General features: G+C 39.1%; 1 protein-coding gene across 5 annotated transcripts in view; it reads right to left on the reverse strand.

Moving 5' to 3' along the window:
• ESRP1 (epithelial splicing regulatory protein 1) overlaps positions 1–17,215 on the reverse strand; it is a 57,145-nt gene that overhangs the window by 34,837 nt on the left and 5,093 nt on the right. For all 5 annotated transcript variants that reach the window (XM_067711755.1, XM_067711756.1, XM_067711758.1 and 2 more), the window contains exons 4-10: positions 16,558–16,672; positions 4,985–5,083; positions 4,786–4,840; positions 3,415–3,525; positions 3,163–3,295; positions 3,011–3,053; positions 782–1,083 (exon numbers count right to left, since the gene is read on the reverse strand). In XM_067711755.1, the coding sequence (XP_067567856.1) occupies positions 782–1,083; positions 3,011–3,053; positions 3,163–3,295; positions 3,415–3,525; positions 4,786–4,840; positions 4,985–5,083; positions 16,558–16,672 (858 nt within the window). The remainder of the gene's footprint in view (positions 1–781; positions 1,084–3,010; positions 3,054–3,162; positions 3,296–3,414; positions 3,526–4,785; positions 4,841–4,984; positions 5,084–16,557; positions 16,673–17,215) is intronic.

Here is a 17,215-nt window from a genome sequence, read left to right on the forward strand (position 1 = left end):
GCAACTAAGCCCGTGCACCACAACTACTGAGCCTGCTCTCTAGAGCCCGCGAGCCACAACTAATGAAGTCTGCGCACCTAGAGCCCGTGCTCCGCAATAAGAAAATCCACTCCAATGAGAGGCCCCGCGCACTGCAATGAAGAGTAGCCCCCACTCGCCGGAACTAGAGAAAGCCCGCGCACAGCAACGAAGACCAACGCAGCCAAAAATAAAAATCAATTAATTAAAAAAAGAAGAAATTGACAGATAAGCATGTTTACCTAGAAATTTCTTCTGATAGAAAAAAACCCAACCCAAATGTACAATAGAATTAATAATTATATGCCCCCGTGAAACACAGTATTAACCTAAAGATTAAAATTTTCAGACATGAGTAAACTTTTGAAACCGAATACAAAAGTATATCTACAGCAATATTCCAGTTATATAAAAACACAGTATTTTTTTGTGTGTATATTAACGTAACAGTGGCTATCATTTGGTTACAGAATAGATATTTTTCATGCATTTATACTTTCTGTAATTTCCAAGTTTTATTTTAACACAATGAATAATGTACTATTTTCAGAAATAAAGAATAGGAACTATATTCAATATCTTGTAATAACTTATAATGGAAAAGAATCTGAAAAAGAATATATATATGTGTGTATAACTGAATCATTGCTGTATACCTGAAACATTGTAAATCAACTATACTTCAATTAAAGAATAAATTAATTTTTAAAAAAAGAAAGAACAGAAATAACGCAAAGCCACCAACATGCTCTTAAAAACCAACCTGCTGAACTTCAGCTGCTGTGCTCCTGAAGAGTTCAATGTATCTTTTACCCAACAAGTCCTTATGCTTCCTCAATGCGTTCTGTGCATATTCCTCACAAGCAAAGAGGACAAAAGCGTCCCCTGTTGGCCTACCATCTGGGTACGTAACAAAGAGGATGCCTTCCTTCCCCCCAGTGATGGGGCAATGCTGTCCAAAGAAGGCCACCACTTCATCAGCTGTGGCCGTGAACGGGAGCCCCCGCATGCGGACAATGACTTGGTTTTCCTTGGAGAGAAACTGGGCGACCTCATTGGATGTACCTAGGGAACACAAATATCAGGAAGCACAGGGAGGAGTGGTTAAGACATCAACTTTACCAAATTTAAAAAAGTAAAATTTTTGGCAATGTCTTTAATTCATAAGTCCCACACTCCCATATGAATTAATAACATCCCAGGAATCAGAATCCTCTTCCCATAAATTTAAAACTTTCCCCCTACCATTTTCATAAAATACCCCTGTTCATATAGGAAGGTAGCCATACAGTTACATCATGGACCAACCACCATATTCTTCTCAAGGAGAGGCAACGAGTCATGGTGGTTAAGGGCACAGGCCCTGGAACTAGAAATGTCTGGGTGCAACTGTGGCTTTACCATTTACCAAGCTATGACCTCAGCCAAGTTTAACCTCTGTATCTCAGTTTCCTCATCTGTAAAATGGGAGTAAAATTACCTACCTCATAAATTATGAGAATAAGTTATTACATAGAAAGCTCTTTAGTGATTTTTGGTATTATTTTCCTGATTACTTTTTATTAAGAAAGGTCCAAACATACTCGAGTAGAGAGAATAATGAATATACTTAGCAGCCAGTTTCAACATTTATCAACACTCTGCCAGACATAAAGCACTTTGTACAGTGCTGCAGCAAATACTCAAACACACATCCTTTACTAGTAACATTTTCCCTAAGCACAAATTCTTATCGTACTGCGCATATACCATGAAATCCCAGGCACTGATGTGGACGTTAACTTTGCCATCTGCAATGTTATCTGCCATGGAACCTCAGGACCACAGCACCTCCAAATATACTTTATCCCCAACCAATATCAAACAATGGAAACACTATTAACCTTGAAGCTCTGAATTGGGAAGCCTTGGTTTATCTCAAGAAAAAAGTGCAAGAAATATACCAGCACATTGTATAAACAGCATATTGTTACTACAAGTTTTACAGTTGCAAAGATTTTTAACAGGACTATATAATGAAGGGATATAAATGTTCTCTCTATTTAAGGGGAAATCACCTTAGTATATTTCGGCAATAGGTGTCAAAAGCCCCTTAAAAGGTCCACCCACATTCTCTGAATTAGCTATCGTATTTTTAGAGATTTATCCTAATGAGTGGCACATACAGAGATACAAAAATATTCACTGCAACATAGAGTGAAATGGAGCTAAGCTCTAAATGCCCAATCGGATTGTTTTTTAAAAAAATTATGGTACATATAATACTGTACAGCATTTAACATTTAAGAAACTTGAGTAGCATAAGAAGATATTCATAATATACTAAAAGGAGAAAGGAAGTTAAAACAATATGAGCAGAAAAATAGGAACTTACAGAGTAGGTGCACATATAGAAAAACATCTGTTGGACAAACCACAGTTAACATTTTTTATGCATCTGTTATTTTTAGGTTTTAAAGTTACGAATCACTCAATAATTAGATAATGACTTTATCTGTTCCCACTTCTTTCTGACCGTATTACTACAAACACCATATATTCGAAAGTACTAGAAGCCAGAATGCTACCACGTTCCCGGCCACTGATGAGTAAAGGAAGTTAAGAGAAAAACTAGAAGCAGATATGCAACAATTCCAGATATTCTGATATGGCCGTTTGAAAGTAGTTTTCAGACCATTTAATTTCTTTCATGAACTACTCTTTCCCTTTGTACACGACTTTATATGACCCTTTGACCTTTGTATAGCACTATTTTTAATGGCTATTTAACTACAGTTGGTTGACTCAAGCCTTAGGGCAAGCGTTACACATTACACTGACACTACTGGATATTTCTTCCTCCTATTAAAAAAAAAAAGTCAACTTTTATGTTTCATTGGGAATAAAATGACCCTATTTATCTACCATTCATGACCCTATTTATCTACCTTTGCTATATAAGTAAAATTTTAGATTCTTCTTATTATAGCCACATTATATAAAAGGTACTCACCGCCAGCAATTTTAAGAAAATCTTCACCTGTTGCTTTGTAAACCTAAGAAAAGAAAGGGAAATTAAATACAGTTTCTGAGCCTTCTGATGTGAACACTCATTCAAGATGCCAGCGTGGTCAGGGTGTCACATGTCAGGTTGTGAGCACATACCTCAATGTACCGGGTCCCCATGTGATGTTTGTGCCTCTGGAGTGCTAGGTCTCTGTGCTCCTCACTCACAAATCTAACCAGAGCTTCTCCGTTCCTTCGACCCTGGGCATTCAGACAAAGTGCTGCACCTCCCCTTTGAAATTAACAGAACAGAAAGCAATAGGAAAAAAAACGAACAGTGAGGAGAAAATGACAGAAAATCTATTATCCCTTTGGGATTGTTAAATAAAATAGAGATTAAGGAAAACCAACTTGGCAATATTGAGTCCTTTGAAGAATCTTGCAATATCTTGATCCGAAGACTGCCATGGCAAACCTCGTGCCCTGACTACTGTGTTGTCATCAATAAGTTCCATCTTGCTGCTGCAGATTCAAGCAAAACGTCAGGCTGCATGATTAATGCTAGGCAGTCTGACCTATTACCCCCAGAAGACAACTGGCCTATTGACACTTGAGGTATTATTTCTTTGGAGTTCAGACAGACTTGTAGTACTGCCCAACTTACCTCATAACCTCAAAAATTATCTGGGCACAGTTCAAAGTATTCTTTAGGTGGTTTACTATACAGAGGCAACTGCCCATGCCAGTTCAGCACAGCTTGCTCACCCAGCAAACCACCTATCAGCTGAGTTGCTACTTCCTTGTTCTCAAAAGAACGCAGCAACAATTCATAGGAAGTAAAGTTCTCCCAATACTCTCATGGCCTGTAAGTTCCTACAGCCGAGAAGGATGGGTTTAAATTCCTTCTCTGATCTGGCTAGTACATCAGTGGGGTTTAAATCCAGTTTGACAGCAAAACTGAAGATCCACCTAAAGCTGGTAATTAACCCACATGGGTCATGTGTGCACATGGTAAGAAGTCTGCCATTACAATATCTCCCCTATCAAACGGAGGCATCACAGAGAGCCTTTACAGAAATGCTTGGGAGTTCCCACACCTTAATGAGTCATTTCTAAATCACCTATTCTATACTTTGACACCTTCTGATGTTCTATTCCTCTCATATTTATATGTTCAGTACTCCTAGGACATTTCCTAATGAGTCACTTTCTCCACAACTAAATAGGCCTCAACATCTCTCTTATGGGCAAACATGTCAGAAGTTTCTGTTCACTTCAGGCACCAAGCAATCTCATGAAATTCACTGCAGTGATTTACAAACTTAAATAGGTCGACTTGTGATCACAAACAGAGATACCAGCATTTCATACTTCTCCCCAGTTATTTCCTTTGCTTTAAAGTAGGAGCTGATAGAACGTACTTAAAATTATCTCAGTAAAAACCTTGTGAACTCTTTCAAAGCCTATGATTTTTTCCTTTGGAAGTTTTCCAGTGAGGATGGACAGTTCAGAGAGGCTAAAATCAGAATCGCAGACACAAACAACACAAACTTATGATGGACCTAAAGTCATAGTGACTAAGGATACAAATATTTCATTAAATGTTAATCCCAACATCCAAGCTTACTTTAAAATACAATCTTCTTTAACAAATGACCTATTATTTAAAAATGGATACCCAAAAGGTTTAGTAAAGTTACTAAAATATAACAGGAGTTAAATATCACAATATGAATAAAAACACATTAAAAGGCTCAAATGGAATAGTATTCAAGTACTTACCAAGTGCCACTTTCAAATTTGTAATTTACTCTTTCTGGATCTGAAAACCTGTGATCTAGAATGAGAACATACAAGTCATCATTTTAGCTATCAGGGAGACAAAGCCGAGGGGGAGGGTGGTGGCGATTCAGAAGTATAGGAGAGGGAAAGTAGATGGGATCAGATACTAGGCCCGCATTGTTACAACACCAATACTTACTATAAGGGTCTGAAATCATTGCTAAAATTATATTTCCCATATCTTCAACTTGACAGGCTCCATACCGGGAGGCTGAACTATTCTTCTCGAAATTTAAACCTGGGAGATTAAGTTAAGGAAACATTTTGGGGAGGTAAAATGAGGTTGCTTTTACCCAAAATTAAACTCTCATGGAGCCAAGAAGCCAAGTAAAATGCATCTTGATTGACAATTCTTTGAAATCTCAGAATAGCTGCTTCCCATCAGTCTGGACTTCACCCAGGCTTCCTGAAGTGTCCAATTGCCCTATTGGGCTAAGATGGCCAAATCAATCCTGTCCTGAGGATTACCAGGAATAATAATACCGGGAATAAAATGTTTATTGAGTGGTAGCAAATGCATGAATATTGAGCACTTTAGCGTCAAACCATGAAGCGTACAACAAAGTTAACAGAATTCCTACCCTGTCTTTACAACACACACAAGGCAATGACCATGCTGACTTAAAGATACAGTTACATCCTTCAAGACCACAAGGTATTAAATGACTTTTTTAAGCCCAATGTTCAAAACACTTCAGATTACTGAAACCATGTCTGACTCCATTTTTATCCAGAACTCCCTTCTAGAAGATTTTTGGAACCCCGTAACACACCCATCTTGGATGACAGCAAATGCTTGTCCTTTTAGAGTAGATGTGTAGAAACGGTTCAAGCACTCAGAGACAACAATGGCTAATGTAGCTTTTGATTAAGTGAGTACACTGTTTGGGTAAGCCAGGAAACATGGCTTTTAAAGAAATGCATGGCTCAAGTTGGGTTTGAGGGTGCAACCAGAAGAGGTTTCCATCAAGTTTTGCCTAAGTTTAATAATGTCGTACAATGCACATAACAAATAATACTATGGGACTCTATCTTTTCTCGAGTTTAAAATGAAAACAGCCATCTGAGTGGTGGTTATTAAGATGTTTGCCTTATTTTATAAAAATGTTTCCTGACTGGTATTTTGTAAGTAGGGTAAAATGTGAAGACAAATATTAAGAAAAAGTCGGTAGGTACTATTTTACTGCAAACAAAAAGGATACAATGTAAAAACAACTCAGGGATTTCTCCCCACCAAGAATTATAGCCAATCTTCTGAATGAGTAATATTCTATTCTCAATTCAAAATTCCTTTCTATTTCATCCCCACAGCTTCCTCTTGTCTTTCTCCAGTAAAGAGACATGCTAAGCAAATTCATTTGTGTGTCATCTCTCAACCGGTTACATTTCTCTGTAATTAAATATGCTGCATGTAGAAAGGCAGCCATATGTTCCTTGGCAAATTACTTAACCCCACTAAACTTCAGCTTACCTGTAAAGCCAAAGTTGTGATAATCTTTACCTCCCTGGGCTCTTGTGAAGATTAAATGAGATAAAACAAGCCCAGGACACAACGCAGGCATTTAATACGTGATGCTCTCCCCGCTCTTCCTAGAACCCTCAGGTGATCAACTTCCATAACTTATGATAATCACACTTTAAGAGGGTCACATTTATGACTAAAAAATCTGAACTCACCAGATGCCTATTTGTAGGCTCACAGGATAATCATCAAGCTAAAATGGTGGATAATTTCTGCATTTCCCCCTGCAGTCCCGCCCTTTACATCAATCATCTAGTGATGAAATAAATGTGCTCCCCACTGAGGGATTAGAAAATCAATCCCAAGAGATGTTCAAGCAACAGAGCAATGACCACTGACTGGGGTCATTAAAATGATTTTCCTTGGGAAGCTGTACTATGAAGTATTTATTAATTCAGCACCATTTTCAAAGAACATAATGATAGGACAGAAAAACTGGAGCCAAAGGATGAAGATGCTTTAGGGAGACAACTGCCCTAAGTTTTCTGGGGAGATGGGAGGGACTTTATGGATCCTTACAGAACTAAGAAAGAAGAGCTGTGACTAGCTATAGTTTATCATGTAAACTCTGCCACCAAATGTCTGGAACCCTGCAATTCTAATAACACTTTCAGCCTTATAAGGGCGTACAATGAAGTAAAGAGAAACATATCAAAGGAATGGAGACCAATGCCATTGTATAAGCCAGTGTTTCCCAACCTCAGCATTAGTGGCACATAGGGCAGATAATTTTTTGTTGGGGGGGTGGGGCAGTGTCCTGTGTACTATAGGATTTTTAGTAGCATGCTGACCTCTACCTACCTCCAGTAATAACAATTACAAATGTCTCCAGGGCTTCCCTAGTGGTGCAGTGGTTCAGAGCCCGCCTGCCGATGCAGGGGACACGGGTTCGTGCCCCGGTCCGGGAAGATCCCACATGCCGCGGAGCGGCTGGGCCCGTGAGCCATGGCCGCTGAGCCTGCACGTCCGGAGCCTGTGCTCCGCAACGGGAGAGGCCACAACAGTGAGAGGCCCGCATACAGGGAAAAACAAACAAACAAACAAAAACAAAACAAAACAAAAAATATGTCTCCAGACATTGTCAAATGTCCCCAGGTGGGTAAAACCCAGCCCAGGTTGAGAACCGCAGGTATAAGCCAACATCTCCCAAGAGTGGCAACTTAACCCCTTGCCATCTATTGATTCAGAGACAACTTTTACATGTAGGAGACCATTACTAGATAGAAATTTTGAAGAAATCTGACCAAGGAAACACTGCATAAGGACCAACCTGATGCTGTGGCAAAACCCCTATCAGCAGAGACAAACACACACACACACACACACACACACACACACACACACACACACTCACGCAAGCACGCACACCCTACACCGTAAGGAACATGGATGAAAACACAGCAAGAGTCAACCCTTGATCCTCACCCTATTTTTGTGCAGCCCAGAGAAAAGTACGGCTTTTACATTTTTTAAAAGATTGTAAAGAAAGAATGAGCAGAGACTGTACGTGGCCTGCAAAAAAACTAAAACATTGACGCTTTAGCCCTTTACTGAAAAAGTTTGCTCACTTCTGACCTAGAGGAATGAAAATTGCCGAAAACAGAGAATGCCACAGGAACGTCTGCCACATCGTAACTTTCTATCCCAAAACAGAATCTTGGGGAAAAATTAAGCTTTGAAGGAACTGGAAACTATATTCAATTCAAACAAGTTTTTTCTCCTCTATCAATGACAAGAGACATAAACTTTCTCACCTTTGCTCAGGTAACTCCCCTATAAAACCCTCTTATCTTCTTAATCCCTTAACCAAATTAGACCATGGATCACTCCCACTCAGCACCAAAGTCTTCCCTAACTGCTCTAGGTCACAACCAGCAAGTTAAGAGTTCATTAGATACTATTCCTATAAAATATTACTCTCTTCAACTGTATTATGCATTTCCTGAGCACAGGTCCGCTTTCCTCTGATCTCTTTCCATCTACCACAGCACCTATGACTTCTAAGACTCTACTGACATAATGATGGCATTTACTACACACCATTTTGTGCCAAACACTGTCTATTTCCTCCTATTTTTGCAGTAGCCCTGCCAGGTAGATAACAATAAAACCAAACAAATGAAACTAGGATTGAGAGAAGTTCTGTAACTCATTCAAGTTTCCCAGCTCTGATTTGACAATGTGTCTGTAATTCCCTGCACCAAGATAAGAAGTTTTGCTTAATTTGTTTTGTTTTGAGCAATAGTTTGTGAGAAGCTTTCTAAATGTATGATATGAAAGCCAAGTGAAAAAGCAACAACGTAAAGTATCCTGTCTCTGTAGAATAGATTTGCAGCTGAAGATTTTACTGAAGTCTACTTTTTAAATTAAGAATACGTTCTAGACATTTGGCTAACTTGGTCCCACGTAACACGTCCCAACATGTTTCCCTTCAAGTCATCACACACCAGGAAGATCAGCAGCTCTAAGCTCCCAGCAACTTTTAAAAGTCACCCAACCTCCTGCATGCCCAAACCACCCACCCACTCACACCACTGTCTTCAGAAGGTTCATTCAGTTTTTCATAATTCTTACCAGAATGTAGCATGAACAATAAATAAACGGGAGTGAGAAAAAACTTTTAGTACCAATTCTTTCTCCTATCAATTTATAATTATATATTGAATTACTTGCTGCACGTCTGATCTTGAGAGAAGGAAAGATGAGTCTGTGCCTCCTGATTTATGGTTGTCATGCAACTTAGTCATTCTGCCCTTGAGGCAGCCACAACAGCACCAACAGGCTTAGCCAGCTTTGCAATGAGAAACGCCATGAGGAAACGAGGAAGAGTAAAGCCAGATATGGTGGGAACAAAATGAGCATGTCAGGATACAACTGAGCAAACTGCTGCATCTACACAGAACTTAGACAAGTCCTGAGACTTCGCCTATAGTTGAACAGAAGGAACGTTTCCTCAGTGCCACGAAGTCCATCAATATTAACTTATCCATTCAAAAGAAGTTACCTTTTCTGACTGCGGAAAATGGACACATTTGGTTTCAGAACACTCAGTTTTCCCAGGTAAATAACCTCTCTTTAAAAGTAAGTTCTTAGTTTCTATCTAAAAGAAGCACACATAGGGGGCTTCCCTGGTGGTCCAGTGGTTAAGAATCCACCTTCCAGTGCAGAGGATGCAGGTTCAATCCCTCGTTGGGGGACTAAGATCCCACATAGGGCATCTGAGCCCACACGCCGCAGGGCAACAGGGCACAGGGCAACTGAGCCCACAAGCCACAGGGCAACTGAGCCCACACGCCGCAACGACTGAGCCCTCAAGCCACAACTAGGGAGCCCGTGTGCCACAACTACTGAGCCCGCACACTCTGGAGCCCACACACCATACCTAGAGAGAAGCCTGTACACCGCAACTAGAGAAGATCCCACGTGCCACAACTAAGACCCAACGCAGCCAAAATAAATAAAAATTTTAAAATAAATAAAAATAGGGCTTCCCTGGTGGCGCAGTGGTTGAGAGTCCGCCTGCCGATGCAGGGGACATGGGTTCGTGCCCTGGTCTGGGAAGATCCCACGTGCCGCAGAGCGGCTGCGCCCGTGAGCCATGGTCGCTGAGCCTGCACGTCTGGAGCCTGTTGCTCCGCAACGGGAGAGGCCACAACAGTGAGAGGTCTGCGTACCGCAAAAATAAACGAATGAATGAATGAATGAATGAAGCACACGTATAAAAATACATTGTGGAGCAATTAGTTTAAACTATGTTAAAATTGCATCCCAATTCAAAATTCCAACTCAAAGCCATTTTTCATTGCCATTAAACACCGCCCCGCCCCCCCAAGACAACAAGTTTGTTTCTTCCCGTTCTACTCTGTTTACTCTTTTATAAGAGTAACACAACTGCCCATATTGCCAGACATTTTTCATTAAAATTCCTATGCTAAAGGAACAAAGGAATAGCAAGCATAAAATGTCATGAGAAAAGTTGAAATCGTGCTCCAACTAAGAACTGAATTTCCTACAATTATGTGAAGGAAAAAACAGAAAGTGATAAATTACCCTTATAGGAGTTGTATAATTTAAAAAACAGGTTCTAGGGACTTCTGCAGCGGTCCAGTGGTTAGGACTCCATGCTTCCACTGCAGGGGGAAGGGTTTGACCCCTAGCAGGGGAACTAAGATCCCTCAAACCTGCCGCATGGCCAAATAAATAAATTAATTAATTAAATTAAATAAAAAACAGGTTCTATAAATAACCTGCTATATTTTAAAATGAGCTTTGAAAGAAGCAAATCAAGAATGCCAGTGTAGGGACTTCCCCGGTGGTGCAGTGGTTGGGAGTCCGCCTGCCAATGCAGGGTACGCGGGTTCAGTCCCTGGTGCGGGAGGAGCCCACATGCCGCGGAGCAACGAAGCCCGTGCGCCACAACTGCTGAGCCTGCGCTCTAAAGCCCATGAGCCACAACCACAGCTCCTGAAGCCCACATGCCTAGAGCCTGTGCTCTGCAACAAGAGAAGCCACGGCAATGAGAAGCCCACGCACAGCAACGAAGAGTAGACCCCGCTCGCCATGGCTAGAGAAAGCCTGCATGGAGCAACGAAGACCTAACGCAGCCAAAAATAAATAAATAAATAAATATTTTTTTTAAAAAAAGAAAAAAGAATGCCAGTGTAAAAGAATGTAACTAAGAGCCAAAGCAACAAAAACTTTCTTTATACCAGTAATAAATGCTGGGGAATCTAAAACCATAGTTTTAACTCTATTCCTCAGAAGCTTACTCTTTCCAACAGGGGGAAAAACAAACAAAAAAAGCGAGATCCATCCTACCAAATATTACTTCAGGAGGTATTATTGTTAACAAAGCGCAAAACTGACAAGTCAATTATACCTTCGAAGAAATAAGGTAGAAGTAGGAACTAATGCAAAAAAAAAAAAGATAAAAATTTCTACTTTAGAAAAAGACATTTATATGGCATAAATAAATTAGGAAAGGGAGACTCCATGATAATGTCTTCCAAAGTCTTCTAAAACAAAAAAACTATCCTGGAATTCTGAAACTCACATTTTAAAAGTAAATTATTTTATAATCAAAATAAACCACACAAAATTAACATAACAACTCTGAGTGCTGGCCAAGAATATACAGTATTTCTAGTCACCTAACGTATTACAGACCACATACCAGAGTATTCGCCAGTTTGGCTCACATCATACCGATGTGGTGCCAAAGATCATTTCTTCCCCCCTCTAGCCAACAAGGTCAACTACTAACCCAACTTAACCATACACTTGGTGATACTTAAAATCCCTTTCATACGCAAAAAGGTGCCAAGGAGGATTCAGCATCTGCGTCCACTTTCTAAGAGCAATGAAGGTTTTGCGACTGCAAAGGCCCAGTTCAACTAGTCATAACAAATAAGCACATAAGTGCAGAATGAACCACACTCGCACACACTATTTTTACTTATGGAGAAGCTAAACCCTGAAGCTTACCTGTACTAACATGTAGCTGATGTTTTAAAAGATCTATAACCAGTCTCAGGAAAGATTAGGAAAAAATTCTTTAGGCGTAAGATAGTTTAGATAAGGTCTTAAATTAATAAGGAAGTCCTTTCAGAGTCTTCGGCAGATGGCTTTCTTCTTTGGAGACATGCTACAACCCAGTCGACACTGGAGAGCACACAGTAGGGCAGGCAGTGGCTGAGTGGTTTCATGTACTAGCTCATTATTCCTTGCAGTAGTTATGCCCATTTTAAGATGGGAAAACTGGGGCTGAGAGGTACAGTAAATTCATCCCCAGTAAATCTGACTCCAGAGCTCGTGTTCTTAACCACTCTGCTAGTAAGGCTATTATCTCCATCTTTAATATATGGGAAAAACCTGCCCTCGTCACTGTGTCAGTAGCACGCCCACAGAAACACATATCGTATACCCCCAACAAGAAGTGGTGAAACACAAACACAGGGAAAGACACACACACCCCTACTAACACTTGGATGGGTAGACAAGAGTGGTTTAGTGATTTTTTTTTTTGCCCTGTTAATGGAAAGCTGCACTAGTGAAACGGCATATGCTTACAATATCAAACAGCACATATGGATGCAATACCCTACAACTAGATTGAAATTTTACAAAATTAACTTCCCTTTTCTCCTGAATAGTTTAGTCTCAGGAAACATAGACTATAAATTTATAAGGGAGATAATCTATTTAAACAGCCAACCCCACCCTCAGATAATCTTTATAAATTCTAGAATATTATCCCCTAGTTAACAAGCAGACTGTTTGCAGTCAGACTCAGGTTCAAATGCTGACACTTCTAACTTAAGATAAAATCTCTAAGCCTCAGTTTCCCTAGCTATGAAAAGGGGACAATACCTCCTCCACTGGGCTCTTGGGAGGCTACTGATGGGATAAATAGTGAGCACCCAGTTGATAGACAGTTCTCTTCTTTCACCTGCTCTCTGGACAAGGCCATACTTCATTTAAAATGAGTTCTTAGTAAAGGCTTGGCAAAATGAAATAAACACAACGGCAGAGGTCTTGATCAAGGAGAATAAATCAGCTCATGAGTTACAAAGCTAACAAAAAATAGGTTAAGAAACCAGGAGGAAGTAATTCCATCCAATACCGTTGGGGGAAATAGGTTTGTTTTTTTTTTAAAAAACAGATAAGTCATTATACAAATAGCTTCATAATCAAAATGTACTTTCAGCAGGGGACAACTAGCATTAATTTCCCCAAGGGACCTATGATAAATTTCCTTTAAAAAAAAAAATCACATGGGCCCCAATTCCTATCATCACACCCTCACCACCTCACATGATTAAGTAAAAAGCTTACAAAATGCCACCCACAGTTCACCTGCTAAATGAGGTCTTCTTTCCAGCTAGGACTGCATAACTCAAAGCAGGTAACAAAACTGCAGCTGGAATAACTCAGAGAGGATCAACTCTAACACCAGAAATGGTTTTAGAACCAACACAAGGACAAAAGAGGAACATATGTGCTAAAATAAGAACGAAGACTGCATTCAAGAAATGCCTAAACCTTTTCTTTTATCAAAGTGGTCATACTACTTCATTTACATAGCACCCACGGTTCACAAAGCTTTCACTGGGGACTACCTGAGATGAAAGTGAGGCTTGGAGAAGGCCAGTAACTTTCCCAAGGAAGCAAAGCTGCAAATTCTTACTTGTTCCTTTCTGAGGGTTGGCAAGAGCCTCTCTCCCTCCCCCGCTGGTTACCTGGTGGAACAGGTAATCCCTCTGGAGCAAATGACTCTCCAGCTACTTGGCAAAACCATCAAGGATGCATAATGAGTACCTTTATGTTTCCAAATCCAGTGCCATTTCCATATTAGAAAGGAAAATGTTTAGTGGTCTGACAGAATTGGACAGCTCTTTAGTTCAGACGTTGTAGAAATCCTCTGCACAGTCAAATCTGGTATGATTGTCTTTGACCTGAGGAACTAGTTTGATGGCCTAGTCAGGGAAATAATGAATCCTCTGACCAAGAGTCATAAAGTAACTGATCACAGCAGCAACATAAAACAAAAACCACAGATAGAAAGGCTTAACAACATTTCTTACCTGTTAAATGGGAAAGAAGTATGCAAATAAAACACTAATAAAAACATTTAAGATTAAGATCCACTTTGGGGGGAATTCCCTGGCAGTCTAATGGTTAGGACTCCACTCTTGCACTGCAGGGGCCATGGGATCCTTCCCTGGTCGGGGAACTAAGATCCCCACATTCCATGCGGTGCGGCCAAAAACAAAACAAAAAACAAAAATCCACTTTTTGATTGGCAATAAGACTAAAAAAGCTAAGACTTCCAATGTAAGTCCAAAGAAACTAGGCTAAAATTAGGCTGTTTTAAAATAAACAGAAAAATTCCCTAATTTTTCAATGAATGCATTACTTAATGGTCATGAGATCCTTCCTCAAATGTCAGGTGTTATATGGCTGAAATGAAGGCCAGCTTAGCTTTATTCACAATTCACCTGTTTACTGTAGTCAAATATTTCTGATTTTCCTCTCCATGGTACTTGAAAAATAAAACTGCCAACAAACAGTTACAGAGCTAAGATAAAAAGGAATGACAGAAAAAATAATCAGCATAGCTTACCCATTCACCTTAGGTCACCTTTAAGGGCAGACAATGCAAAAACTATATAAAGGTATATAGTACTTTTAAAAAGTACGTATATATTGTGCAGGTAAGACAGCATAGAGCAAGTAAAAAGCCCAGGTTACCATACTGAAGATGTTTACTAATAACCCCAAATCGTATATACGCGAAGCTCTTAAGAAGAAACCAAGGAGAAAAAAAATAGGTAACCTTTTAACAAGCTCTCTGAACTGTGAACACATTGAGAAAACCGAAATACCTAAATATAAGAACCTCTTATTTGTAGCTATGGGAATTTTTACTAATATCTGACCTACAATTACTAGGGAAAGATTTTCTTTGCTAAAAGAGAAAACAGAGCAGTCAGGGATAAACGGTTCTTAATATACTGTCTTTCCTACTCAAGTTGTCTTTTTCTAAATTAACTTATTACACTTTCCCTTCAATATCTACTAACACTTTGCCAGAATTTTTCATTCTCTATTTTGTACCAGCACATTAAATGGTTTAGCATTTGCTATAGATGGGATTGTGTCCCTCCCCAAAATTCATGTGTTTAAGCCCCAACCCGCAATGTGACTGTATCTGGGGATAGAGTATTTAGGAGGCAATTAAAGTTAAATGAGGCCATAAGGAAGGAGCCCTAATCTGTTAGGCCTGTGGCCCTATAAAGAGAGGAAAAGAAAGATACCTCTCCCAACACTCCTGGCCATGCCACTCCCCCTACACGCCGTGTGAGACACAGGGAAGAGGCAGCTATCTGAAAGCCAGAAAGAGCCCTCACCAGAAGTCAACCATGCTGCCACCCTGATCTTGGACTTCCCATACTCCAGAACTGTGAGAAAATAAATATCTGTTGCTAATAAACCACCCAGTCTATGGTACTTGTTATGGCAGCCTGAGCTAATTCATACAGCATTTAAACCAACAAAACACATAGCAAGTTTTTCTACTGTCCCAACCTTCTAATGAAACTTGTAAGAATTCACTCAAATGCGCTTATTCTACCCTTCTCCCGGCACTGCTGGGAGCTAAGCCAGTAATTAACTAGTAGCTAAATCAGCTACACCAAAATTCTAGCTACCTACTTCCAAGAAGGCAAACAAAATGGGTTTGATCTGTTTACAAATGGTTAGGAAAAATATCCAAACAACCTTTTATATCAAGAAATTTTGAAATAAAACAAAAATCAAGCTTTAGCACCTGAAAATGGATGAGAAATTTTTAGAATAAACATCTATACCCCCACGTTCCTGAAAATAACTTGAATCTGACTTCATGATGATTCTCATAGTGGCTTTGGGCAAGTCCCCACACTTCTATTACTCAGTGTTACATCTGATATGTTAGCACATGACTCTTATTAGTTAGCACTTTAAAGACTTACTGGATGAAAGATGATGGGTCATTCATGACAAGATTTGTGATTATAAAATTTACTTTTACAATACATAACGCATCAGATATATTTTCTTGGTTATGAAAGAATCTGGGGTAAAATCTCAGCTTCATTTTATCATCTCAAAAGATGGCTTGTAATAATTACCACAATCTACATGTATTTGACAAACCCAGAGAAGGTTAAAAGGGGTGCCAATGAACAGCTGTTTGTCAAGAGTATACATCCAAACTTTAAAAAATTTTTATCCATTCAAAAGAAGATGAAATAAACCCTAAAACCAAGATAATCAAGAACAAGTGGCCTTAGAATTGGCAAAGAATGTGGTCTTCACCACATTCTTTTATCAATTTTATCATTTATCAATTCATCAACTGAAAAAACAAAACCACTCCCATAATCCAAAATTGAATTCTATTTTAGATGTGTTCACCTAACAAAAATCCATGTCTAAATCCATCTAAATCACTATTCAGATTCAGTAAATTATAACTACTTTGAAAGACGCCAGTAATTGCACCATTTTTCCTAGCACAGTAGACAAATTTTGGACAAGTCAATTTTCATACACTGTCAAAGTTAAAAATGTTTTAAAGTTTCTTGAATTGCCATTGTTTTCTGGAGCTGTCTTTTCAAATGATTCCTGGGTCATCACTTAAAGGATACACTCTGTCATTGCTGCAACATCCAGTTTATCAATATCAGGTGAACCAGGGCAACACTTCTTAAACTCTTTCCGAAGATCAAAAAAGGAATAGAAGCATTCAGGCAATAATACATTCTGAGGAGGGACAAGGTAGACACTGTTAACTAGATAAATTTAGTTCAGTGAGTCCCTAATGATTGGGAACCTAAGAATTGAATGTAAGTATATTTTACCACAATTTAAAAAAATATTTTTAAGTTAAACATTAGAGTGTCTTCATTTTCTGTTACAGTATTACATCCTACATAAAAGTCTCATGGAAGAAAAATTCATCTTATTTTAAGGCAATAGATTATACGTTTGTGCTCCATGATGTATTCCATTCAAAACAGTTCTGAAGCTATAAAACATTTGGGCTATTATATTTTCTGTTTGATAACATTATGTACTTTGTCTAGCCATAATTATTTTAGACCATCTGTATTTTCACCCTGTATTTAGCCCTCTCAGTTTTCATACAGATGCGTATATTTACAATACATATCTAGACATAGGATTCTATGTGTTTATCAAAATTTAGTTTTCTATTAAAACCTAGTAGTTTAAAATACTGGGTTCTAATAATACATATTCTGTGTATTAAAATTAGATTAAGACAGTAAATTCCTGATTACCTGA

This window comes from Pseudorca crassidens, chromosome 17 (assembly GCF_039906515.1).
Source record: "Pseudorca crassidens isolate mPseCra1 chromosome 17, mPseCra1.hap1, whole genome shotgun sequence".
Taxonomy (NCBI): Eukaryota; Metazoa; Chordata; class Mammalia; order Artiodactyla; family Delphinidae; genus Pseudorca; species Pseudorca crassidens.